The 27,980-nt window shown below is 46.9% G+C and overlaps 1 protein-coding gene across 1 annotated transcript; it reads left to right on the forward strand.

Moving 5' to 3' along the window:
* Window positions 1–238: 238 nt before the first annotated feature.
* On the forward strand, window positions 239–27,433 carry LOC135804895 (mitochondrial Rho GTPase 2-like). Its single transcript, XM_065318867.1, has 23 exons — window positions 239–416; window positions 500–558; window positions 3,159–3,240; window positions 3,414–3,457; window positions 4,767–4,820; window positions 5,411–5,482; window positions 6,535–6,576; window positions 12,361–12,411; window positions 12,636–12,737; window positions 13,948–13,989; window positions 15,898–15,954; window positions 18,377–18,485; window positions 18,693–18,813; window positions 19,400–19,484; window positions 19,891–19,926; window positions 20,289–20,401; window positions 20,671–20,768; window positions 21,009–21,118; window positions 23,055–23,126; window positions 23,942–24,124; window positions 25,433–25,465; window positions 26,169–26,236; window positions 26,410–27,433. The coding sequence occupies exons 1-23, from the start codon at window positions 380–382 to the stop codon at window positions 26,531–26,533; spliced, it is 1,794 nt and encodes a 597-aa protein (XP_065174939.1). The 5' UTR covers window positions 239–379; the 3' UTR covers window positions 26,534–27,433.
* The last annotated feature ends 547 nt before the right edge of the window (window positions 27,434–27,980 follow it).

Consider the following 27,980-nt stretch of genomic DNA (forward strand, 5'->3'; position numbering starts at 1 on the left):
GTTTTCTGCGATCGGCACGGCCGCACTTCACATCAGAGTGTTGGGCTGTTTGAAGCAGGGAATCGACTCCCTGGTTTGAACTTGAAGTGTTTTCCACACGTGGTAAAAAAATATGACGTCACTGAGAGTGGAGGGTTTTTCAAAAAATGTGGTTACCAAGTAACCATCTGCCGCTTGGCCGTCCGCCTTGTGAATCCGCTTGGCTTGAGTGTCCAAGAACACAGGGCAGCTCGTCATTTTTGAAGACATGAAGTGAGGAGAAATAAAATTGAAATTGTTTTGAGAGTGCAGCCTTTCAGGCGGGTGACTAGCGCCAGAAAAGGCTCCTGAAGCATTGGATGGTCAGGTATTCTTGATCGCCTTCCTTGCTGCTTTCAAAATGCCTCGAGATGTTCGAATTTTGCTGCTCGGTGACCGTAAGTTCCCAGTGATACCCATTCATCATGCACATCAGTTTCTCGAAAGTCACGCTTTCGATTATGGTCTATGATATGTACAGCGTCAGTTGGCAAGACCTCCCTCATCATGGCTCTTGTCACCGAGGAGTTCCCTGACTTTGTGAGTGCACGGCGATTTTTGCGTGTTCTCCTATTCTAGCAACTACAACACAGGTTTTGCACAACGTAATGCAAAAGAAAATTTGAACAATAGTTTCAACTCACTCAAACGTTTGAATAATAATTGTAATAATATTTAAAAGTTCCAGACATGAGACTTTTGTAGCTGGTATTGCTGAACAGCTAGCTGTCGTGTAAGGCAAGAAATCGAGAATTAAAAAAGGTACTTGTTGTCTGATAGAAATGCCAGGCAAACATGCCTGGGATGAAATATCCTCCGCGGCAAGGTCATCCCAGGGACTGGTTTCAGGTCGCGACATGTGGCGGAATATCAGAGAGGTTACATAAAGCTGAGTGTCGAGAACGGTAGGGGAAGACAGACTCATCAGACTCATTCTCATACCACAGTTTCCTTTCTAAAGACTTCACCTTCAACCATAATAAAAAAACTTTAGCCAACAACAACAACCCCTCGCCAAAAACCTCGACCGCCAAGGGCGCCGCCAGCCTGACGGAAATCATATGCATATCATAAACGTAGCGCATCGCACTGCCGAAAATGCAGTCACCAGCACGTGACATGCAGAACATGGGGCTTGCGCGCTGGTGTGCAGCCGGGCTGTATCATGCAAGCGCGGATCATGCGGAATGCAATGATGCAACTACAAGAAAACAAATCTCGGCAGCAACGAGTGCATTCAGAGAAGAAGAAAATAAGTTCAGATTTAAGTATTTTGTGATGAGCAGCAGAGACAAACATGCAGGAGATTATAATTATATGATGAGATGGAGGCGACATTGGGAATACTCGGATTCACAATGTACGCGTGCCATCAGCTGGGTAATCAGAGTCGTCGTTGGACATCGTAAGTCCCAACTCAAATGTATTTGGAATATGATAATAAAATGTTATGGCAAGTTGGACTGACTGTTAATTAATTACGGTATGATCATGCAATGCGGGAGTCTATACTTGCAACTTCAAATTGATGTGAAGTAGTCTTCATGATGTGGTGACATTCATGACACTGAGGAACTTTACGCTAGTGGGCGGGAAAAACCCGTGAATTCGCGAGTTTGCACTAGTGGTATAACGAACCATGAATTTTATGATTGAATAATCTAGCAAATGCCACTCAAGTGAACGAACGATTCTACTATTCCACAAGAAAATTCATTAGGGGCCTTCCGTAAATACCGATATTTATTTAGAAACGAAAACTAGTCGTTTCTCTTCAACCCCCCTCCCTGAGAAACTGAAAAATTGTGAAAATGCGCATATGCACTGGATGCATCCCTGTGGCCCAATTCTATGCCATCATCTGGAATGGGACGTATGCATCAATTCCCCGCCGTCAGGTTTCGCGGGGCAAGTCCAATACAACCGTATACACTGTGATACCAGCTCTGCGTAAAAGGTCATGAACTTTGTGAGGTCATACTCATAAATGTACTATAACGGGTTGTACCTGCCAAGCATGGGGTAACTAACTTGCCCCGCGAAAAGGTGACGGCCATCTAAGGGGCCTATTATATGTGCAACTCCAGCCCGGGCTGGAGCAAGCGGGCCAGCCCGCCAAGGGTGTTTACATGGTCAAGGCCGGGCTGGTCGCCAGCCCGCAGTGAGTTTATAATATGCACTGAGCACACGCCAGCCCGTTGTGAGTATGCAGCAAACACACTACGACTGTAGTGTGCTGCCCCGGGCTGAAACGCAGGGCTGCAACCCATACTCAGGTTATAAACCTAAAAACCTTTTTTCTCACACAATGTATTCTTCTGCTGATTTCTTTTCGCGCTGTGGCACATGTTTGGTGTGTTGTATCACCTCGTTTCTTTTCCCTGTTTTTCACATTTTTAGCTGTCCACATCAAAGTATTTTGCAAGTAGTTCCCCTTCCACTTTAATGTAAATCATGCATGTCGACACAATAAACAGTGCTCATTGTACGTCCTTCTTGTTGTTGTACAAAAAGCTTCATAGATTTTCAAGACAATATCGGGAATCCTCTTTATAACTACCCTCAAAGGGTAAAAGTACCTATTTTGTAGTATGAACGCAGTGTCGACACCATAATAATACAACTCTGGACCGGGCTGGTCTGTTTATATGTGCTTTTTCTGGCCCGCCTAGCCGGGATCCCGGGTGCCTCGAGGCGGGATCCCGCCTCGCCGGGCCAGCCCGCTTGCCATGTAAACGCACCACAGGTTTTGTGTGGATTTGTGTACAACCCCGAGATCCCGTTGCAGGCGGGCTGGCCCGCCTGTCGACCAGCCCGGGCTGGAGCTGCACATATAATCACCCCCTTAGATGCATACCTCCCATTCTCGATTTTTGGCAGATTAGGGCAATGTGTTGTATTAGCTGCTTTTATGAATCTGTTCAATTGGGGATATCTGGTAAATGGTACGTCTTAGCGTCCTCGGACCAAGGTCATTCCGGTTCTGAAACTTTGAGTTTTCCCAAAGCTCCCTTTCATGCACCCTGGTGGTCAGGCTGGGTGGCAAACCCGACAGCTCAGGTCTACTTCATGCAGGGTGGCATGTCTAGTTATGCTTTCCGTTCTGTGTCTGTGTGTACGTATACATTGACACGTTGCAGGTTCCTCCCAGAGCAGAGGAGATAACCATCCCTGCCGAAGTGACCCCGGAGCATGTTCCTACTCACATTGTGGATTACTCAGGTTGGTGTCTTAGGCATTTCTGTAGTGATTTCGTTCAGCTTATGATGATCATCTGACGTTAAACCTCTATTTAAATGACCAGTGCGATAAGAGACCGCCTGTCTCTAAAGACCTGTCATTGATGGTCTAATTGTTCCATCTTTTTCACTGTATTATCTTTTGACTTTATGCAGCTGCTGAGCAGAACGAGGAGGCACTCCATGCGGAGATTGTGCGGGTATGTGTGGCCTAAGGCACTACCGTATTTTCCCGAATATAAGTCGACCACCCCAAATCCAGGAGTCAATTTCATGAAGAGAAAAAAAGTTATAGCTCCATGACACCCACACATACAAAATGATGAATTCTTTGCGAGGAGAGATCATAATCATGCCAGTAAGACAAAATCTGAACAAAACCAGTGTCATCCCCAATGTTCATTCAATGTTAACTAATTCACATGGTTCGTACGGTAGTGCATTTTTGTACGAACACTCCAGTCACTTCATTTGTTGTGCCAGATGCCCGTATGCAAGTCAAGTTCCGTTTGTAAGTCGACCCCCAGCTTTTGGCGAAATTTCTGGCGTACAGAAGGTCGACTTATATTCGGGAAAATACGGTACTTATGTGGTCATCTGCTGTTGTTCAGATCTGTGTGTGTGTGTGTGTCTCTCTCTCTCTCTCTCTCTCTCTCTCTCTCTCTCTCTCTCTCTCTCTCTCTCTCTCTCTCTCTCTCTCTCTCTTTCTCTCTCTCTCTCTCTCTCTCTCTTTCTCTCTCTCTCTCTCTCTCTCTCTCTTTCTCTCTCTCTCTCTCTCTCTCTCTCTCTCTCTCTCTCTCTCTCTTTCTCTCTCTCTTTCTCTCTCTCTTTCTCTCTCTCTTTCTCTCTCTATCTATCTCCATCTATCTATCTCTATCTATCTCTCTCTATCTATCTCTCTATCTATCTCTCTCTCTATCTATCTCTCTCTCTATCTATCTCTCTATCTCTCTCTCTCTCTCTCTCTCTCTCTCTCTCTCTCTCTCTCTCTCTCTCTCTCTCTCTCTCTCTCTCTTGCCCTCTTTACTGCTGTGTAGTATTCTGTAAGTTTGCTACTTGTCTTGCCAAGAGCAGTCGTAATACTGTCGTGGACATGGAAATCCGGTCGCACGTCTAGCGGCCCCAGGGCGCTGGCCATGCAGCCGTGGTTATACGAAACACACATGCATTTTTAAAGCGACAAACTTCCGCGGCGCGCAAATTTAGCGTTTTCATAAATTGAGCTGGTTCACGATGAGAAACCTTTGCGATTCTATCTCTTCAGTCGGATCTTGTACTGTCTACAATCAATGTACAGAGAGGTTTGCGGCGATTTATATTCGCGAATGTGTGATGGTCGCGAAAATAGCGAAATTTAATCTCTAGCGAAAGTTTCTCGCTTTACAGTATTTGCTTTCGTCTTTGTGGGCATTGGTAGATATTGATGACTGCAGGACCCAGTTTTAGCTGGCTGCTGTGGGGAAGAAGTCCTCTAATTCCTGGTTGCCTTCTTTTTTGATTCCTCTGCAGTCCAATGTCATTTGTGTGGTGTACTCTGTCGACAAGCAAGAGAGCGTGGAGAATGTAGGTCTACCCTGTTGATGATGCATGTACTGAGTCTACATACGCTGTCTTATCAACTAAACCTTTCGGGGATAGGTTGCGGGGCAGCATGTCCCGCTCCTGGGCAGTATGTGTTAGCATTTCATGTGCCGTGGACTGCAACATCACGATGGTGCACGCCAATAGATAAAGTGCTATGTATAATAACGGCCTGCCTCCTATCCGCCTTCCATTTTTGATGTCACTGTGGCGGCTTTTTGCGGCAGTTGTGCTCATTCATACTACGGAGGATTAGCAAGACGAAATTCGCGTTCGTGTTCGCAAACATTTTTCAGTTCGCGAACTGGATTGCGAACTTTCGCATTTTTCGTTCGGAAAAGTAGTCGGAACACGAATCGCGGATTCGTATCAGGGCAGTCATAAATTTACCACGCTATATACATGTACTGTCTGTACACAATGTACGTCGTGTCAACGTCATGCATGTGCGAATTCTGTTTGCTACTCCTTCTCATAACGCGAATTCCGTCACTGAGTTCGACTTTCCTTGGAGAGCGAACGCGAATTTCGTCTTGCTAATCCTCCGTAATGTTTGGTGATTTCTTGTCCAGATCACATCCTACTGGCTGCCTTTGATTCGGTCCAAGTCACCCAAGAAACCTGTTATCTTAGTTGGAAATAAAGTAAGCTCTACTTCTAGCATCCCCTGCCCGTACTCACCTACATGCCTGGACTCAGTATTGTTGCTGCTGGGACGAATTATTTTATTTTTCTGTGACTGTGGAGTTTCTTTTTATTCAATGCAATCCTGGGATGCGACTATACTGTATAGCAGGAAATTTTCGGACGGAAATATTTTCGGACAAAGCCGAATTTCGACCTTTCGTACGGATTTTATTTTCGTACAGTGCTGCATGCTAAATGCACGTGTTCGCAAGCAGTACCCATGTATAGTGTACATAATTTCACATGAACAAATTTTAGTACGGAATTAATTTTAGTACAAAAGAGGCCGTGTACGAAATCGTACGAAAATAAATTCCGTCCGAAAATTTCCTGCTATACAGTATTGAAGTAGTTATGGTGTAGTGCCTCCTTAAAAAAACCTCCGCAGCTCCATCATTTCTTGTTCAAATTCAACAATCGAAGGGTCTATGTGGTAGCGGAAACCCCAAGCTTTCCAATGCAACAATCGCAATCAATCGCCGAAGAGCTACGGTGTCCAAATCCAGAGATATCGCGCGTCGTACTGTAAAAAGCCATTATTCTAACGAGGCGCATATATAACGATTTCCCAAAATTGACTAGTTTACGTGTACCAAAGGTAACGATTCTCACTCATTCTCAACGCTCAATAGGACAGTATATGTATCGATTTCTGTATAACGATTTCTATTTTAACGACAGATTTCTCCTCGTTAACTCGTTAGAGTTAGCACTTCGTTATATAATATTATATGGCTTTTACAGTATTCTTGAAACGCCTCGAAAAGACTTGGGCGCTCTGCGATAGAGGAGATTGGAATGGCGTTGATGGGGAAATTTGCTCGCATATCGGGCTTGGAGACGACTTTGCTGTGTTCCCGCGCCTGATTTGTGGTAGCTAGTTGATGGAGTGATGGAGGCCAAATTTATAGCCTGTTGAAGGTGAAAATTGTGCTGAAAATTCACATTGTGCTTCATTCTGTGCTGGAAATCAAGCTTATAATGCAGTTGTTTTTTTCTCCACTTGCAGATTGATTTGGAGGCCACAGAATCACTTCCATCACTAACTGAGGTATGTATACTTGCCCACTGCAATAACATGTTGTGTCTTTCTGCAAGTGCCGAGGTTGTTGTAGCGACGGTGCGAAAAATGCCCCAAACGCGTCCTGCTCCAGTTGTTTTGTTTTTCTCGATCGCAGAGTTTCGATTTTTTCGCTGTGTTTTCTTGAGATTAGAGAGTTTATGCTTCTCGTTTTTTTTAATTTCGAACGTGAGATCTCACGGTCAAAATGGCGCATGTAGCGTGAGATTTCAACGCGACACAGGGCCAACTCACTGTGAAAAAAAGCGATTCAACGCACATTTTTTCGCACATTCAAAATTGACCGACATGAAACGTAAACTTTCTAATAGTGAGGTTCTGCCACACGGTAAAACGTACCAAAGTACGTATGGAAACCTTGCCGCGGTACGGGATCAAGTTTCATACGGATTTTTTCATACCGGTTTCCGTGCGAAGCGCGCTTCACACGGACTGGTCTCCATGTGAAAACTGAGCGGACAGAGTACATGTGGCAGGGAGTTCGAACATGCTAGAGCATGCTACGCACAGCAGAACCGGCGCAACGTACGAAAAATCCGTGTCAAACTTCACCGCAGTTGACACGGAGTTTGGTACGTAGGTCCGTGTGGCAGAACCTCTCTAATATCGCAAGTGAAACCCGTGCAAATTTGATCAAGTCAGCGTGACGAAAAGTCTCAAAATAAGTTTTTTAATTCTCAAGTTGCACTGCCCGCTCACTGCTGTTTGCGCCTGGCTAGTGGCCACTCAGTAAGATGGCGTCATTCACGTCATGTGCAAAAGCTCTTTGAGCTTTCATAGTAATAAACATGGCGCGTGTGCACGCGTACGCAAACAATCATGTGTGCACTAAAAACGGAGCCACAAAAATTAAATTTGTTTGAAAATCAACTTACAAACACCATGATTCGGATATTCCTTGACGCAAGGAACTTACCTGAAACGATCCTCAATTGGCCTTCCGCTTGCGCTTGGCCCTTTGAGGGTCAAGTTTGGCGTGATGAGGAACCGTGGAGGAAAGGTGAGCCTTCAAGACAGTTCGTAGCTTGTCGACATCGTTCACTACACCTTTGTGTCGCTTGCGAAGGTCGTTGAACTCGGCGTGAATACTTTCACCTCCCTGCTCAGCTAGTAGGCCCAGGCCAACTCTGAATCTTGCCAAGGCGTCAGGCGGATGGCATTCCAGCAAATGAAGCTTAGGCGTTATGTGGCCAAGTTTTCTGGTGACGACCTCTTGCCGTACTGTCGAGAGGAAGGTAGCACAATCACTCTCGAATAGCTGAATATCTTCTGCTGACATTGCTGTGCAGGACGAGTATCTTCTGCGGCAGAGAGAGAGAACTGAGTGAGCAGGTCATTATACCGCTTTGCCACTACTCTGGCCTGGTCAAGTACGGATGGAGGCGCTGCTCCCTTTCTCTCTCTCCCTGTGGTGGAGGCGGCAGTCAGAGGCGCATTTGACAGAGCAGCAGCCACTGGTGGCTGCAGGCCATGGTGAATATGGTTGCCGATAAAGGCACCACCCTGGTACCGCTGGCGACAAATATTATACTCCTGCAGAGTTCTGTCAAGTGATGCCTCACATGGACCATGCAGAATACTGCAGCTCTGGAGCTGGTCAGATAGATTCTTCACTTCATCCTGGAGAGAGCTGATGGCGCTTGTGGTGGTGTGCTGCTTGGCCTGAATTCCTGCTGTGGCTGCTCTAGCTGTGGGGCAGTCGGGTTCGAAGCATGATTCGCAAGCCAGTTGAGCTGCTGCGTGCTTGTTCTGTAGATCCAATTGCTTCTAGCGAAGGCTCTCGTGCATCTCTGTTGTGGTAGTGTATGCTCGGCTATCTGTGCCAACTGCTGTACTTGATGATGCAAGGGCAACGTCTAGCATCTGGCAGTCCTTGGTCATGGCATCGAATATCCAAGCGAATATTCCCAGATCCAAATGCAGAATGGGAATGATCACATTGTCCAGGGACACCGGCAAGATTGGTGGCCGGATGCAGTTGTTGTACTTCTTAGGGTCCGCTAATTTTGCACCAGCTCCAACAAAGGCAGCGTTGTCCGTGCATAACGAATCGAGACTGCGCGATGCTCCGCTGCACCCACGTAGCTGAATCTCTTTCCGAGTAGCAGTGCAGTGCAGGCAAGGGTGGGTTCCACTCGATCCTGACAACGTTGTCTGCAGTTCATAGTCTCCGAACAACAAGACCCTCACTGACCTGTTACGCCACGTAACAGGTCAGGTCCTTTTCCCCTCCTTGGCCTCCGCCCTGGCCCTCCTCATCCTCCGTTCATCGTCCGTATCTGACCCGCACTCCATCTTCCCGTCATGTATGTTCGCGGCCGACCAACCTTCGCCGTCCGCGAACAGTAATAGCTTGAAGCGCCGCTGGAGGACGCTCTCACCTTCTTCAATATTCCTGGCGATGTCTTTTTCGCCTCGACGCTCCGCCTTCTGTCTTGCCTTGGCTAGAGGCTCCAACGCCTTGCTGATCACACAAAACTGCTCCTCGTGGGCCTTGGCCTTCCAAATTCTCTTTTTCGCCGCCGCCACCCTCTCGTCCTGTCTCTCCCTCTTCATCTGCTTACTCTCCTTGCTCCTCTCACTGTCACTGTCACTCCTATCCTCTCTTTTCCTCTTACGACTGTCGACTTCTCCAACTTCCTCTCCAACGTCTCCAATCTCACAGCCATCTCTCTCATCTTCCTACTCTCCTCATCATACCCTTCACTCTCACTACCACTACCACTCGGCGACACACTTCTCGACCTCGACATTCTTCTCACAAACCAGAACAATTTTCAAATTAAATTTCACTACTCTCACTCAACTCTCCGCACAAAGACAAAAGAGGCCGACCCTGCACTCGTCACCTCCTGTTATCCCACACTGTGCTCCCTCGTACCCGTTCCCGGGTGGACAGAGAACACTACTTCTCTGCTAATTCTTATATTGTGACGTCAACCGCAGAGAAGTGACATTTGTACTCCGCAGCTTCTCGGCCTCACTGACAAATGGTTGCAGTGCCGTTCATAGATTTGCTGCCGTATCTTTAGCAGCAAAGATGATAAATGGAATAATATGCCGTAGAGCATTGCAGTGCTGCACATTGACAATCTGGAGCGACATCTTGAATGACTCTCCACCCTGATCGCCGCCGATTTGGACCCATATCTCATCATGTGGGATTGCGCCATCATGCCAGTGAAGTTGATCTGTTGCCTCCAGCTGGTTCAAAATAGTGATGGACATCTCCAACAGGATCAGGAATGGTCACCATTGCGTGCAGCTCGACGCTTCCAGATGCTGTTACGAGCGGTGTCTTTTCTGCCACAATAGTAAAGGGCAAAAGATCCTCAAGCTGTTTGCGCATTACCCGCTCTGACTCTAGGTACAGGCCAAAGTCCTTCAGCCATACTTTCAGTTTCCGGAGCTGATTCCATGGCATGTGCAGGTTAGCTTTCAATGCTAGCGTTGTGCCTGTCCCAGGTGTTTTCGGCATGACACCAGCCTCAATGAGAACGGCTTTACACTCTTCCTCTTTTAGCCGGCTTATGACGATCCATTCTACATGTGAAAACGGAAAAACAGAACCAACAAGCGCAGGCTATGTTTTAGTCACTCACTGTATGTGGTTCTTGTTCTTCTTTCATGCGTAGAACAGTCCAATAAACGCAAGAATGTGACGTGACCTGTGTCAGCGAAAAACTGTTGCTGTGAAAATCAAAAATTCAAATTTCCAGGCGGAGTGCGTACCCTCGTACCCAGGATACTGTGGCCGGGATCAGGTTTATGATGACAGCAGTGCGATTTTGACGAGATCGCGGCTTATGAATGATGTATTTCAAGAACTGTTGTTGATCGTTGGAGTTGAGCGAGATTGACTGAGTTACGATCTGTTGAAGTAAAGTTTTGCATTCGAATGCGTCGTTCACGACCAAAAGCGTTGCACATCGGTACGTTTGGAACATTTGGGGGGGGGGGGGTCCGGGCAACGGGCCCCCCCCCCCCCCCCCCCCATGCGTACGCGCCTGACGTCCTACCAGTGTTCTACTGTAGACGTTTAGCCATCACGTCCTCAATTGAGGTGTGGGTTGTGCAGTGACATGGCAACCATTAGTTAACCAGTTATCACTCCATGCAAAGTGCAGTGGTCCCTTTATAATCCGGCACCATTTGTGCTACAGAAATTCTGCTGGATTAGGAAGGGTGCTGGATTATGAAATCTGATGTTCTGCTTCAGTGTGTATGACGAGGACTTTTTGGCTGTCCCCACAGGATACCGCGATTCCGCGGACGTGCAATTTTCCGCGTTATTGGCTTTTATCCGCGTCTTTGAGAGGTTTTGCATAAAACCCGCGTTATTCATGAAATGTACAAGAAAATAGTAGGGCTGAAACGATCGTGGATTTTCAAGTATCGATTACTCTTTAGCTTAACGATCGAGTACTCGATTATAATCGTTAGCAAATAGAGTCATAATTCTGTGCAAACATTTCTGTTTCCACAAACTATGCCTTCATAATACCAACAAATCTGCATTAGTGAAAGGGTAGCTCCGAAACATGGCAGTTTTGAAGTCAATTTAACCTCAGAACATGAACCATACCCCTGGCAACTGCATACTCCCAGCGGAAACTGATTCAAACTTCACAAAACGAGGGTTTACAGTACTTTCTTGACACAAATTTAAAAAACGCAAAATAATCGTAATCGGTAATCTAAACGATTGCTCGATCGTTAGAGTTATCAAACGAGTACTCGATTATTCGGTATAATCGTTTCAGCCCTAGAAAATAGTACATGATGTTGAAAATGTACTACGAAGTCGTACAGGTGCATGAGTTTGTACGACAAAGTTGTATACTTGCATGCTAAGTTGTACAGGTGACAGATAACTTGTGCATAATGACTGCATTATACCGCATATTTGCCGCATAATCCCGCATATTTGCCGCACTATGGCCTGTTTTCGCCCGCATAATTTTAGGATTTTGTCCGCGTTATTCTGTGGGGACAGTTTTGATTCCTGAAAATGGTGCTGGTTTAAAAAGGGTGCTGGTTTATAAGGTGCCGGATTATATAAACAGGGACGGCTGTATATACGATGATGTCATTGGCATAGCCTCTAGAAGTATGCTGCTTAGCCACACTACTGGTACTAGTATGCTGTATATAATGCAAGCCTTGCCTGATAGAAAAATGTGGGCACAAGTTATGTGATCGAGTCCACCAACTAAACCAGATTTTGAACAGTCAGACGTGCACAATCTAGCACAAAACTGACAAGGAGTACTGAGACATTCCACGGCATCTCGGTACTCCTTGTCAGTTTTGTGCTAGATTGTGCACGTCTGACTGTTCAAAATCTGGTTTAGTTGGTGGACTCGATCGCATATCTTGTGCCCACTTTTTTCCATGTTACATTTTTTTTCCTTGGCTCACCATCTGAGTTCTTCTTGCCTGATAGGCAACATGTTTTCACAGTGACAGCGTGAACAAGGCGAGTACACACTGTATGGGAGACAGTCAACCTGACTACAACCATAAACCGGTTGGTTCAAATGGTCGCAAGACCGAGACTCTACCAACCGGTTTATGGTTGTAGTCAGGAGCACTGTTTCCCGCCTTGTTCACGCTGTCACTGTGAAAACATGGTACTAGCATGTAGCCTTATACCCATCATCAAAATGCATGGGATGTCATTAGGCAACGTACCAATGTATCCGCCTTTGCTCAATTAGTTGGTTTCTAATATCTCGGTTATTTCCCTTCCAGGCCGTTCTCCCGATAATGGATGAGTTTCTTGAAGTTGAGACGTGCGTCGAGGTAGGTGCCGTGCAGTTTATTTCAATGCCACCGGTATGTGTGTGCCCTGTGTCTCAGAGCACACTAACATTGTGCTGATATCGCGTGCGTGCGCCCACACACACACGAGCGCGCGCTCGCGCGCCCACACACCACACCACACACACATTTGCACACACGCGCGCACACACACTCATTATTTCTCTCTCTCTCTCTCTCGTATGACTTGTTTGGTTTTGCTGTAGTGTTCAGCGAAAACACTGATGAACATCTCAGAGGTGTTCTACTTTGCTCAAAAGGCAGTTCTCCATCCGTCCGAACCGCTCTACTCGGCCGAGGAAAAGCAGGTCAGTTTGTGAGATGTCAGTGGCGTTTACACATACCGGTACATGTAGCACTAGTGTTGGCTGTCACGAGGCTTCGGCCTCGTGGAAGCGCTTGCTGGTATTCTTCCTCTCCCACTGCTGCATTGTGTTTGTAGTGGTTGTTGTTGTTGTTGTTTCAAATCTTTATTCTCACGATAGCCAGTGGCCAATAAGAGATACAGTAAAACCTGTAACTAACGACCACCGTGACTAGCGACCGGCCTGGTACTACCGACCACTTCGTCAGGCACGGACGGTCTCACATTCAAAATGCACTGTGACTAGCGACTACCTGCTGAACGCGACCAGCGACCGCCTTTTCTTGTCCCAATGTCGAATTTTGACCCGTAACTAGCGACCGCGATGTAGGAAATCAAACATTGCTCGAAGCTCCTTCTCGAAATGTTGATGATTTTCCATGGTCTTGAAAGGACTGTTTCGATACTACAGCTGGACAAATGAACGCAGTCTCATTTTGACTGTGGAATCAGTGTGGACTGCACTACACCTGTCATAATTTCAAGTGCTGTCAAGAACAAACATGATAGGAAACGTCTTGGAGAGCGCATCCAAAGCGCTCTTTGATCGATGTTACTACTCGAAGGAGAAACTAAGACTGAGCGGCTCTCTGTCGAAGTGCAATCACACAGCTCAGTCACCAGGTCACACTGAGTCCACAGAAGTCAGAGAAGTATCCGGCAAAGAAGCACTGTCCTGCATCTCAACATTGCAACAGTTTACGTTGCAGCGTGGCTTGTCTACCATGGCAATGGATGTAGAGAAACTTGCTGCCTTCATGAACAAACTTGAAGCCCAGCGCAAAGAGAAGCTTCAACAGGGAACTCTTGACTCCTGGCTTCAGAAGTAGGAGCTGAATTTAATATCTGCAATAAAACTTGATTTTCTCTCTCTCCAAGTGCTGTATGATCTGAAAGAATAATGTCAGTGCGCAAGTGGTGGGGGATTGTATTATCTGCATTTTGATATACATATCATATAATGGGATCCATATATGGTCACGCGGTGCAAACCTCTAACTAAAGACCACCTGCCACTAAAGACCACTTTTCCGGGCACCAAGGGGTGGTCGTTAGTTACAGGTTTTACTGTACATGTTTTTGTTGTTGTTGTTGTTGTTTTTTTGTTGTTGTTGTTGTTTGACATGTATATTTATATGTGTATCCACGTGCAGCTAAAATCGGCCTGTATCTCAGCATTGACACGTGTGTTCACGGTAAGAACTCCGGCATGCTCTTTACGCTCACTACATTAGCCACCAGAGTACTTCCTCCATTAACCCTTTAACCGTCAGACCATACATTTGTGGGTCGAATTCGACTCATCATTTGAAATACTCGCACTGGAATGATTTTTTACCCACGATAGAAAATTTACTATCGATACGGTCGCGAATTTTCCAGGCTTTCCATTGCAGAAATCCGCGTTGAGCTACGATGTAGTGGAGCAGAGTTATCAAGCGCTGAGTACTGCACGCTTGTCACTTCCGCTGCGCTGGGCGCGCGGCTGACGTCGTCACGGGATTTCCCCGTTTCTTCACGCGCTCTGTGACTGTTGCTCGCGACCAACGTATTCCTCACGAAATGCTCGATCTCTCAAAAAAATTTGAACACTCTACGATGAAGGAGACGGCCATGGCGGAGTTTTGAACTTGTCATTTGCATGCCTGGCGTTGAGACGACGTCGCTGCGTTCCAGCGCTGGTTGTGTGACTGCTGAGGCGAAGAATGTGGTATCGTCGTGCTGGTCTCGTCCAGAGCTTTCCAACGAGCCCAAGATTATAAAAATCGAGTGAGTACAACTAAAGTTATGACCTGGCAAAGTTGAAATTTCGTTCGGCGTTTCAATGGGTGAAATTTATATGACGGTTAAAGGGTTAACAAAAACTTCGTGATGGATTTTTGATGGATATGAAAACGCTTAGAACAGGTCAAGAACAGTTTGTATCGACTGCAGATCACTGGACCAAGGTAGTTCAGCCTATGTATAGCGTCTTTACAAGAGAAACTGTTGGCGCAATGAGCAGAGAGTTCAGGTTGCGTCGCTTTCGCTCGACTCGTTTCTGACCCCGCATCGCTGACCTCATCTGCTGCACGCGAGTCGTCATCTCTCTCGAGTCGTTATTCAGCTCATTTCAGCCTTGCCTCAGCTTCTTTGATTACACTCCGCTGAACTTAATGTCGCCTTCGTTCAAGTGAGTTGGCTTTCAAGCTGCGCGATCTGCCACGGTGGCGATTACTCGTTTCCACCAGAGAGTCGTAAAAATATTTTACGACTCCCTAGTTTCATCTTCGCTCTCCAGAACTCCGTGAAACTAGGAGTAAAGGCACAGCCAAACTGATTCCATTTTCTCTGATGGATACCCCTGCCAGCACTGAACGGCAGCAGCTAGCAAGTCCAGTCGACTTTCTTTAGCCACGAGACTCGCGTCGGACTAGTGCAGACTTCTGAAAGAATGCATGTTCATCAGCATTCGAATCTGGGCTTTGCGCAGGTTGAACAAAAACTTGAGTTCAGAATTATTTCATTGCGCCATGCGATCAGAGTAAGAGCAGCTCCTTGTTCACTCGCTCATTGTGTGGGCTCGCTGCTCCGTCCACCGATCTCTATCACCCTCAAACTCAGTGCTAGAGTAGTAGAGAGGCCAAGCAGCGCATTATCCCCTCGGAGAAGTGGTATTTCATCAATCGCTCGCCATGACTGTCCTCACCTATGTTGCCACGGCGCAACCATCGATTCCGCTTGACTTTGTTGTGAAAGGTCGCTTTCCTTGCGTCGTACCTCTTTCATGGCATGCCAAGGAAGGCCGAGAAAGTGATTGCGACTCATTTCACGGCAGTTTGTGCGCAAACCAGTCCCTCAAACATCCATCACGAAGTTTTTGTTAACGGAGGAAGTACATGTGCAATCATGTACTCAATCTGCGGACAGAACTGTTTCGTCCTTAGTGGACTCATCAGCGCTGCAAGTATGTACACAGTACCTTACGTTGGTGCAAGAATTTTGCTGAATTGATTCGCTATCCTCAACAATTTACCTGAGCCTTGTTTGCCTGTGCTGAATAAGTTGTCTCCGCATGGTATGTTGGTGCTATGTACATGTACAACTCTCGCCTTACTTTACAGGTGTGTGATTATGATAAGAACGATGCACTCAGTGACAGGGAACTGAATGACTTTCAGGTAAGTGTTACGCCTGCATGGCTTGTGGTGACTAGTTACTCAGCATTCTTTGGCCTGTTGATTGTCTCTGTGTTGCCACACCTGCCGACATGTCAGTAGCCTGCCGATTTTTGAGGCCTGTAATGACCTGCCGACAACAGCCATGAAAGTATCCAAGTTTGCCCTTGTTCTTGGTTTGGAAGTCATGGTCCAGATTTTTGGCTATTACTGCTCATCACGAGTGTTTCCATAGCTCTCTCCTAAGGTGCTAACATCATCAGCTGTCTGGGGAAAATCGGCAAACTCAGCCCGAGTCTCACGCAAAGCCGTGAAAGGTTTCTTAACCCTTTCAGCCCTGACCGGAAAATCACCTCCCACTGGGCCAAAAATGGCAATTTTTGAAAATGCATATTCTGGTCCAAAATTGATTGGAGATGTTGGGCATAGACATATGCACTGTGAATCCAAAAAAAAATTGTAGGATTTCATTGTACGAGACTCATAACACCATATTTAGATATGCGACTTTTGGCGATTTTTCCTCAAAATTCATTCAATTTAGGCAATTGACGACAAAGATCAGACAAGCAATGGCAAGCAGTGCTATAACTGGTCAGTGTTGACTTCAGAATGGAGAAATGTCATATAACAAGCTTGATATGATCCTGGTGTTCTACGGCAACCTAGACTAGAGTACAGCAACTCGTTTTATACGGCGCTTGAATCATATGCGACTGCGCGATCCAGAATGGGTCTTTCTTTTTTCTTGGGCGCCTCGTAAAGCTTGAATCCTCCAGCAGCCCTACCTACTTCAAGACAAAACCATGTGATGGACAGTGAGGATGCCGAGTAACTGGAGTAGCAACCACAGCAACTGCATCGGCTATAATAGCAGCCGGTGCAGTGGCAGCGGTTGGCTCACTGTGCTCGGCGCATCCCAGGGTGAATCATCACTGGCCGCACGCGTACGTACGTACGTACGTACGCGGCACAGGTAAAGTCATATTGATAGAGAATGCAATACAGCTCATTCTCTGATTTGGACACTCACTGGCAAGACAATCCAGCTACCAAAATAGTCTGAAGCATTCCCTAAACAGCCGAGTTCATACTGCGTACCGGTGTACGTACGCATGAAAATTCAGGAAACAATCGGCTGTGCAATTTCTGATAGTGGTTCAAAATTGCACAATTGTTGACTATTCGGGATTATTCTGGATTCATATTAGATAGCAATCACCATCCTGTAGGTGCCTGGCTCTGTACTCAGCATACAATACTTACATGTATGCACATCTCTATTGTGATCTGCATGCACGTCTGACCAGTACACTTGATTTCAAATTCAAATATTTTCAAAAATCTGACCTTCAAATTTGATCGCAGTTTACTTGAGGAGCTTCAGCAAACGGGCACACGACAGATAGCTCCTGCTCAGAACACCATGCCTAGGTGTCAGAGACTTCAGCATCGCTTTCCAAATCTCTTTGGTCTCCAGCATCCCCTGCGTCCGAGCCAGCTGCGATCTTTTGAATAGCAGCAAATTCGTAATCCTCAGAAAACGACTCCGACACAATTTCGCTGTCTCCAGAATCATCCTCAGAGTCATTACCCGCCTCACACTGCTTCACAGGACTCCTTCCATCGACACAGAGTAGTTGAGCTACTTACCTTGCCGAGAAACAGCAGGGCAAGATGACGAAAACGAACTTTGAGCAAAACAATTTATTTGAACGATATGCCAAAATACGCACTTCAAACTCGATGCTCGCGGCTGTTCTGCTGTGCAGACTGGCCACATACGCTGCGTACACGTCGATCAGGTCCTTCAGCCCACTGCGGAACAGTTCCAGGCCCCACTGATGTTGAGGCATCAGTACAAACGCGACGTACACCGAGGACGTATATATACGTCGTCAGTGGGGCAGGTGCACACGTCATGACGTATATATACGTCGACAGTGGTGAAAGGGTTAACAGTTCCGCGCGCGCGTGCGCGCATGTGTGTACATTGGGGTTACTGTGAAGGGGGGGGGGGGGGGTCCGGGGGCAAAGCCCCCGGATGATGCATTTTTATTTTTTTTCATCCTACTGATATTTGGCTATAATGATGTGGCAACACTGTTGTCTACACTTTCAAATGTGTGCAGCTTAGTTTAATCTACATCTTTTCTGCCAGCTCCATTGCCAAATTACTATCCATATCAATGCTGCTTTTGTACCATTCAAACACCTTTTCTTTGGGGGAGGGGGGGGGGGGGATATTTTATACAACTGGACTTTCATTCCACTTTCCTGGGCTTTTATTTCTCAAGATGGGTCTGGCCCGAAAATTGAGATAAAACTTCATTATTTTTTGGAAGGATTGTAACCAAATCTCTGAAGGTGTATATGTTTATGTGTGTATGTATGTGTGTGTATGTCTGTTTGTCTGTGACTACAGTGCCGCTGCTTCAACGCGCCACTCCTGCCCAACGCACTGGAGGAGGTAAAGGAGACCGTCAGGCGTAACCTTGAAGGTGGTGTGACAGAAAAAGGATTGACACTGATTGGTGAGTTTGGAAATTCGATTTAATTAGTTGCCTTGTTCAGATTGATTTGGGTTTTGTTATACTTCAGGATTAAGTTTTTTTGCCGGTGATTACTTTCTCGCGTTATTAGTGGACTGAGATGTCGCGGAGTTGCTGTGTCTTCTTTTTTCATCTGTTCTCCATTGCACTATCTCTTTTGTTCGTTTACCCTTGACTTTTCGTCTGCAGGGTTCCTTTATCTTCACTTGGTGTTTATTCAGCGGGGTCGGCATGAGACAACGTGGACCGTCTTGCGGCGGTTTGGCTATGACCTGAACTTGCAGCTGCAGTCAGAATACCTTGAACCCAGGTACTGGTATAACGCTTACGTAGAATGCCGTCTGTCGTGTACAATATATTTGTTGTGCTCAGTAAAATCCGACCCAAAGTGCATACTCGTCACCCTCAACTTGTACGTCCCTTGACGCCCTGGAAGTGGTGTGAATGCGGCTGGACGTACACATGTACGAATACAATGATGTAATCGGAACTGGTCCAGTGCGCCGGCTTTGCACTGTTTGTCGGATTACAACACGCAACTGTAATTTGTTTTGCAATACTACATGTGGTGGTAGTAAGTTTTAGTAGCTACTCATTACCTAGGTTGGTTGCCCGCGAGGTCAAGTGTTGCGAGCAACCAACCTTCTTATGATTCATCGCCAAAGTTGCTACCACTAATTTATCATCATTAACGACTCGATCATTCAATCTTGCATTTGCGAATGCTGGTGTGTCCAGCCGTGTGGATTTTGTTTGAATGTTGTGCTAGACTTTGTCCTGTACTCGAGTGCTACTTTGCTTCTTTACGCTGTACCAGAACCCACTGTAATCCGCAAAACCTTCTTCTCCGATGCTTAATTATGGGTGTTGTTGAACATGTTTGCGTTTGTGCACAGCCTTACCATTCCAGCAGGTTGCATGCTGGAGCTGTCTGGTATCGGTGTCCAGTACCTCCGTGACTTGTTTCACCAGCACGATGTGGTAAGATGATCTCTTCTGTCAGATGTGCTGCAATGGGAGCAGCAGCCATTCATGCTGTATTGGTGATGGTTTGCAAGGGCTTGTGCTTGTGGAATACGGTTGTTGCACATGCACCACATAACCGTATCGGGTAGCCATGCTGCTTCCACACTGCAGTCAATCCCTGCATCATTAGGTTACATGATATGCCAGCCATGCTGCTTGCACTCTCCACATGCAATGTACACGTTCTACACGAACGCAGTCACGCAACCCTTCTATACCAGTAGTCAGTCATCGATTCGCTGTATCAGCTGTGTATAGTAAGTAGCATGGCTCTTCTTGGTGAGGGCATGTTGCATCCTGCATGTTTAGCATTGTCTCTCATATGTCGATTGCATGCCCGTGTGTGATGTGTGATGTGCAGGATTTGGACGGATGTTTGTCTACACGGGAGCAGCAGGTACGATTTGTTTTAGTACACTGAAGGGAGCGCAAGCATCATTGCCTTGTATACTGCCTGCAGTCTTGTCTTCTGATCTGGTGTTTTATCATGTTTGTGTTGTGCAACTTTCCGTACAGTACTTGAGTTCAGCAGCATCGTACTGGGGTTGCAGGCACCTAGTGTTGAGACTGTCCTTTCTAGGCCTTTGCTTGGTTTGCAGTATCGTGGCTTGAACGGAAATGGCGTTTTTGCCATTTTTATCTTCTTTCAATCTCCGGACAGCTGTAGCTGTTTTGTATCTGTAATCTGGATGCGTTTCACCCAGTCTCACAATACCTATTTGTCTGTTGTGTCATTGTCCTTTCTGCACTGCTATCCAGCGCATGTTTGAGCTCTGCCCTCACTTGATGTGGGAGGCGCAGAACCTGCTGCATTCTGTCAACTGCTCAGCACTGGGCTATCCCACTCTGGATGGATTTCTCTCTTACTGGGTGTAAGTCGAACTTGAGCCTTTTTTGCAAGAATTCGGCTGTTCCCAATACGTTTGCATGGTAGCATGCTTTGCCCGAGCAACAGTTAACTTACCGCAATTCAGGATTACTACTGGCTAGTGCCTACATGTGAATGCCTTTGTCATTGATTTCTACTTCGAAATCGATTGTGCTTTGCTGGCGGATCGCTTCGAGCTAAAATAGGGGAGTGCGTGTGTACTGCTGAGACGGAGATGCTTTGAATGTTCTGGCTGTGTTCTTGCACGCGCAGAATTCAGGCAATGACGAATCACCGGCTGCTATTTCATTTCCTGGCGTACCACGGCTACGTGCACGGTGACACGGATACTCAGCTGACTGCTGTCAAAGGTTAGTCGTGCTGCTGCCGCTGCTGCTCCTGATTTGCACAGTGCTCCATGCGTGGCGTTTCATCGGCGAAGTATTCATTCATCACCTGGGACTTAGCATTGCAGCTGTTAGCATACCTCGGTACTTTTTCGAGTATCGTTTTGGCTCACACTGTTAAAATGATACAGCCTTACAGTAGAGGATACAAGTATGCTAGTGCATCATTTCTTGTTTGCTTGTTTTGCCTGTGCTCCTGTGCAGTGAAAGCTGTAAATCCTGATGATCAGAGTGTACTTCATTGCGCGGTGATAGGTAACGATGTGCACTGCAAATCGCTGTTCATGCACCAGTTTGTCAACCCCGCATACCCGGTTAGTGCAGGAAGACGGGGCAATGCTCTATCTATCTCTCTCTCTCACTCTCTTTCTCTCTCTCTCTCTCTCTCACTCACTCTCTCTCTGTAGCTGTATCTGTCTCTCTCACTCACTCCCCTCCTCAGGACAGTAATCTCTCACCCTATCTCATGTATATGTGTCCCATGTGTGGTCCGTGGCCCGTTGATTACCACACTACGTAGTCTTATGTTGATACACAACATTCACTTTTGCAACACCTTCGCTAGGAGCAAGTCTTCAGCATTTTACACGTAATCGAAGTCTACTTCAAGTACTCCTCGCCCATCTCGTTCTTGTCGCTTGATTTTGCTAGCAATTCTGTGAGCAAAATATCGAAGAGTTTTGAAAAGGAATTTGCTTGCAGACCGGAGCCAAATATTGGTATGTTCAGGGCTCACAGTTGCGTAGAAAAGCGTCGATTAGATGGGGGCGGTGCACGTGCTCCAAAATGCCAGCTTGGCCAATCAGCAGTCAGCATTTCGTCGCATTTTTGCTCGAAGTAGGGGGTGTTTGAAGGAGTTAGCAGCACTTCAGCCAGGTTCTACGAAGCTGGGACTTGGCCCAGGCACAGATGACAGGTGTTCCAAAAGATTTACCGAAACAAATTTTCATTACTCACACGGGTATGCCAGAGCATATGCGTAAACTTCGTGAGATATAGTACAGCATTCGAAAGGAGTATCCAAAAACGTCTCGGTAAATTTCTTTGCCAGGGTCTCCTGAATATGTTGAGCCATAGATTGTCCAAATCGACCAAGGGGGAGATGCTCTGTACTGATTTTAGTAACCCCGAGTCCCAGCGGCGCACAACCGCTTGCGCGAAAATGTGTGAAGATCAAACAACAAGAAAAACGCATGCATGCAGCAGAACAGCAACGCGTGCCGTCGAAGAGAAAATCATTGTGCACAGATTGTTCAGTGCTCTCTCCTCAGTTCGCCCGCGGCGTTGGTTGCTGTGCTTTCATTCTCGCTGGAGTTCTTGTGGCAGCGCATTTCGCCATCATGGAGGGACTGGCACCCTGGGAAACCTGGTCTTCAGTGGCCCTCGAAAAACGCCCGGTGGATTTGCTGGTCCCGTTCACCTCCATCCGATCACCAGCTCCGTGTGGTATCATCATGTTCTCGGCGTTACCTGCCTGGCGAGCTCTGACTCGTTTGTTTGTCTTCTTACCTGTGGAATCATCATGATCGCTCATTGTAGGATCAGCTTTTGGTAGAACATGGCATGTTGTTTTTACTGGGACTAGCACAGGTTGCGTTTCGCCTTCTCCTCCAAAATATCGCGAACATCGGCTCTAAAACTACGAGAACAGGCTACAAGTACAACTCTGGTTCTTTCTCTTTTCTGTTCTGTTTTGGATGCGTGGGATGTACACGATCGGTACTCTCCCGGGATCACGCGACTCACGTGCACCAAACCCGCCCTCGCACGACGCTTTTGTCGATCCTGCATGCCTACTGTGAGCCCTGATGTTGTCTGAAAATTGGTGGGATTTTGAACTAATGCTATGATACTCGTGTATGATTTTGCAGACCGGAGCCAAATATTGGTATGTTGTCTGAAAATTGGTGGGATTTTGAACTAATGCTATGATACTCGTGTATGATTATTTAGTATATTTACCGCACGTACGATGCGGATACAACTTATGCGGCGCACGTGACTCATTTTTGGCGACTTAGCCAGCTTGTGACACACATTTGACCTCACATTGGAGGAAAAAGGTAACTGAAATTCAAATTGAGTGGCCTAGCAAAAATGAAAGAAAATATTGATGATGAGACAGCAACATTTTTGCAGCAAAATATCGAAGTTTCACTGGCATAAGCGGGCTTTGCCTTATGCACACTTACGACCATCTGCTTATGGGCCATATGGACTGGTGTGTGTTTCTGCATCTGTGTGACACAGGCATCAGATAGCAGCCACTCTGAGTTTGCGTGTCGTAGCGTGACTGTGGGCAAGACACCCAAGCATATGGTGGTGAGTAGACTGGCATGCTGGCATACTGGTGTTCTGTGTGGCGTGTTCTAGTCGTACTTCCCTGTTCGAACTTTATCATCATGCTGCTGTTGTTGCAACCTGCAGTCAGCTGGTTGTTCTGAACCTCACACACAGCACAGTAGTAGGTTGTGTCCCCGGCACATGGTATTTTCTTGCACATCTTAGTTGAGCTGCAGGTGAACCCAGTTCGACCGACCCTGGCCTGGGAAGTGGGATATATGTGGTGGTGAATTTTCTTTGGGGATGGGGTCTTTGCTTTGCAGGCACTTGTTCACAAGTGCTTGGTAGAGCAGCTTAGAGACCATCGCAAACATGTTATGCTATCTCGGAAACGAGCAACATTTACTTCACACTCCGACCCCCCCCCCCCACACACACACACACACCACCACCACCACCACCTAGCGATTAGTGTATGCTATGCTGGATGATGTGAATTGCAAATCATGTCATGTTTACATAAATTTCGGTCGACGTGTAACCTTGCTTCCCCCATGAACTGTGTTTGTTTCAGGGATGCCAAAAAAAGCTTTCATGGCAATCCCGTATCCTAAAGAAATGTCCCTTACATCAGTTGTAGATGTCCTGCTTAGGTACAGTGTGTTCTCTGTTTTGACTTTGCATGACAGCAATGACAGCAGTAGTTTTCTTTTGTTTTATCTTAGAGGAAGGACCAAATTTTACGAGTTATGACTAACAGTCCACCAAGGCAATGAGATAGTACTATACAGTCAGATAGTGCGACTACGCTCAAATCTGTTGCTTACTTCTTGATGTTTCATTCTGCTGCGCAGCTCCGTGATACGAAGCTTGACGAAGTCGCCACCAGTGTGCCATATCACGCTGCCGTTGTGCTGGTTGACACCAGCAGTGCTCAGTCCATCGAGGACGCACTGGACGCACAGGAGCAGCTTGGCTCCACCACGCCAATCCTGTTCGTGGCCGTTCCACCGCAGGTTACGCGCGTCGATGCAGAGGTATGGTTGTTGGTGCAGCTAGCTGCCTGTGCTCCTGTGCCCAGGTGTACTCTAAATCCAGAAATACTTTCGTCTGGATAATACATACAGTCAACTGATTCCTTGTCCGTTTGCTGGCAGTTATTGCAATTTGACCATGCATTATATTGGATGCAGTTAAAGGGGAAGTTAAGGCAAAAATTAAAATTTCACCAGTTGTAGTCTTCGTGGTGCTGAGTCGAATGGTCTGGTCCGAGGAAGCTGAGACGCTCCCTTCCTACTTGAATCCCAATCGAACTCGCGCACTTCCACCGAAACTGGGTGACTGCGCCCTACGAGATGGGGATTTGTATGCAAAATGTCACTAAAAGCGCCATTTCGTTTTTATAAAAGCACGGATGACCGCGATTGGCCCATATGTTGTAGTCTTTTGGACGCTGAGTCGACTGGTTTTGGTCCGAAAAGGCTGCGATGCAGCGTTCCTCCTTTATTCCCAATCGAACATGGTTGAACAAGTGGTCACGTGCTCCTGGGTGCCCAAATCACCTGGTCACCACGCCAGCAGGTGACAACTTTCACACCAAGGTTCAACTCGAGTTCAACTCGAGTGACAGGACTGCACCCAAAAAAGGTCAAACAGGCTAGTAAGTTGTACCCTGCAGGCACGGTGACCAGGTGACTGGCGTACGCAGGAGCACGTGACCGCTTGTTCAACCATGTTCGATTGGGAATAAAGGCGGAACGCTGCATCGCAGCCTTTTCGGACCAAAACCAGTCGACTCAGCGTCCAAAAGACTACAACATATGGGCCAATCGCGGTCATCCGTGCTTTTATAAGAACGAAATGGCGCTTTTAGTGACATTTTGCATACAAATCCCCATCTCGTAGGGCGCATTCACCCAGTTTCGGTGGAAGTGCGCGAGTTCGATTGGGATTCAAGTAGGAAGGGAGCGTCTCAGCTTTCTCGGACCACGACCATTCGACTCAGCACCCCGAAGACTACAACTGGTGAAATTTTAATTTTTGCCTGAACTTCCCCTTTAATGGGATTTCGGTCTTTGACCACTTTGTGGTGGGTCTGATCTACTCACCTCCCACCGTTTAGGTGCTGCATCTGCGCCTTGATCCTAGAGGGCGGTGACGTTCCTACGGATGTGGAAAACTCGGCTTCCAGCCGAGTCTCACACGAACCGTGAATTATTATTATTTTTTTCTTAGTAATCTTCAAAGCTTGATCTGTCCATGTTCAACGTTACATGATTTTGCCATGTGGAGGTCACTGTTTTAACATGTTGTTCCATTTCTTGTCTCCTTCTCTCCGTTCTCAGGCTGCACCGAACCACGGTCTCAAGATCAAACATGTAAGCATAGGAGTGCTGTGTGTGTGTGTGTGTGTGTGTGTGTGTGTGTGTGTCTCTCTCTCTCTCTCTCTCTCTCTCTCTCTCTCTCTCTCTCTCTCTTTCTCTCTCTCTCTCTCTCTCTCTCTCTCTCTCTCTCCCCCCTCTTTGTACTGGTATTTATGAGTATGCAGCCACGGGTTCACTGCATGTCTTGCTTATGTCCTGTGCCCATACTGACGCCTAATGTCTTGACTTGGGTGATGAGAAAAAAATTCTTGCTCAGCGTACCACGATCGAAGCAGTTGCCTTGGTCACGAAGGTGATGTGCAGTCCTGGTCAGAGACATTTGAACTCATGAATAAAATAACCCCATTCACTACACAGCCCTAACACTACACACACACACGCACACACACACACGCGCGCACACACACACACGCACGCACGACACACTGCCCTGCACTCTTGAGCACGGCGCTACTTTATTCATGAGGTTGATTTTCTCTGGCCAGAACTGTACATCTCAGATCGGATTGATATGGTCCGGTCAGTTTACCCAATGCTGACTCTCTTTTTCTTTTCTTCTTTTAGAAAATCCCGCCAATTGAATCACGTAGCCATTGGAGACTCCACAAAATAATCCATGTCATTGTCTGTGAATACAAGTATGTTCAACTGCTGTTCAATCTCCCCTCTTCTCTCTCCCTCTTGCTTTACTGCAAAGAATTTCATTCCTGGCAACACACAGAGTGAGCAGATCTTCCAGGCACTAGCGAGGCTTGCTCACAATCCGTAAGTTGTATCGAGACACATTTTCATTTCAATTGACACATTGTACATTGGCATGTGAACTTGAGATCCTGACGTGTGGGTGCATGCGTACATATATTTGAATGCCCTGTCTGCCTGATTGTGTTGATGCATGTTCCTGATCGTGCGCTATTGTGCATGTGCTTGGTTTCCAGGACCATCAACACAGGCAAAGAGGCATCTTCCTCTTGGCTGTCATGGTCCGGAAAGGCAGCATTGCTCGTCGGCATCCCTCTTGCTGCGGCGTACGTTATTTACAGGTACCGGGCCTCGTCATGACGCTAATTGCTGCCCCTGCTTCCAAACGGGTGTTTGCAAAGCTAACGTTCTATTTGGTTGATGATTTCTTTTCTTTTTCTCGTCACACTTAACCGATGACAGTGTCTTCAGGTGACATGGGTCTGTGTGTGTGTGTGTGTGCCTTTTTGGTATTATACCTGAGCCTTCGGCACATGTGCGACCATTGCATGCAGGACCGATCTGGAGTAGGCACACCTGCCTTGACCAGCTGCTCTCCGGCAGTTTACCATATACGCCTTGGTCCTGTGTGAATCACATGTACGTAGGCGTGTTGCTCACTGGAGTGACCCCGTACTGCTGTGTGTTCGAATCGTACCCAGTGACACCGCTCATGCTGCGTACCGTTTTTGCGATTTTTGATTTAGGGTGGTGTGCCGAGCGAGAGGTTTTAGTTCCCACTATTATTATTATTTTTCTTCAAGCTAGCCCCTGGCTCGCTACGTGCTCGATGTCTGCGCCAACGGTTCTGTTACACTGTGCGTGCTTAGGTGCACTCCTTCATTGCTGTACACTGCGGTGGAGTGAACGATCAACTTGTACAAAATATCTGCAACTCTGCTGCTGCTGCTGCTGCTGCTGTTCCTGCTACAGTTTTTCTTCTTTAGTCATAGTAATGGGCTCAGTGGTCATTGTAATCTTGACTTATGATTGTTTTACTTCTTTCCAGCTCTCATTTCCTCGCTTGTACAGCTTTGTCCAATTTTGACTATTTCTTTGTAGCTGCATTGCAGTAGAGAGTATGTTCAAACAAGATCGTGTGCCATAATGCCATAATGCCGTAGTCACACGCAGGGAGTACTAGTACTCTCTGGTTACAAGCTTGCAAGTACTTGAAGCTGCTGCTTGGTAACTTGTGTAGCAACTGCGAGACCATCACAATTCCTCGTCGCTGTTTCCATGTCTATGTGTGTACGGCGGGGGGGGGGGGGGGGGGGTGCTGTGTGATAGACGATGCACCATGGTGTACTGCTTTATGTGTGTATGTGGGGGGGCGGGGGGGGGGGGGGGGGCATGCTCATCCTCCTCAACGAGACGACTAATGTCATTAGTCGTCTCATGATGTGGGATAGAATGCCATTGTGTGAGACTGACATGCACTGTCATACATCCACTCTCTAACATCCAGATAACAAATGAGCATTCAACTTACTTGTGTTTGGCTCATAAGAGAGTGCAAAAGGTCTACTCACACTGACATAATAATGTACTACAGTAAAACCTGCAATGGTGACCACTCGGATATGGCGACCACTCAACCCCACCACATTTCCTTGTCACGGACGCATTCACATTCAAAACAGCTCGGATAAGGCGACCACTCGCTCAACGCGGCCGCGTTGCACAGTGCTAGTACAGTGAAACCTGTCTAAGACGACCGCTCAAGGGACCTTCAATATGATTGTGGTCTCTGTTACCAGGTGGTCTC

Source organism: Sycon ciliatum, chromosome 1 (assembly GCF_964019385.1).
Source record: "Sycon ciliatum chromosome 1, ocSycCili1.1, whole genome shotgun sequence".
NCBI lineage: Eukaryota > Metazoa > Porifera > Calcarea > Leucosolenida > Sycettidae > Sycon > Sycon ciliatum.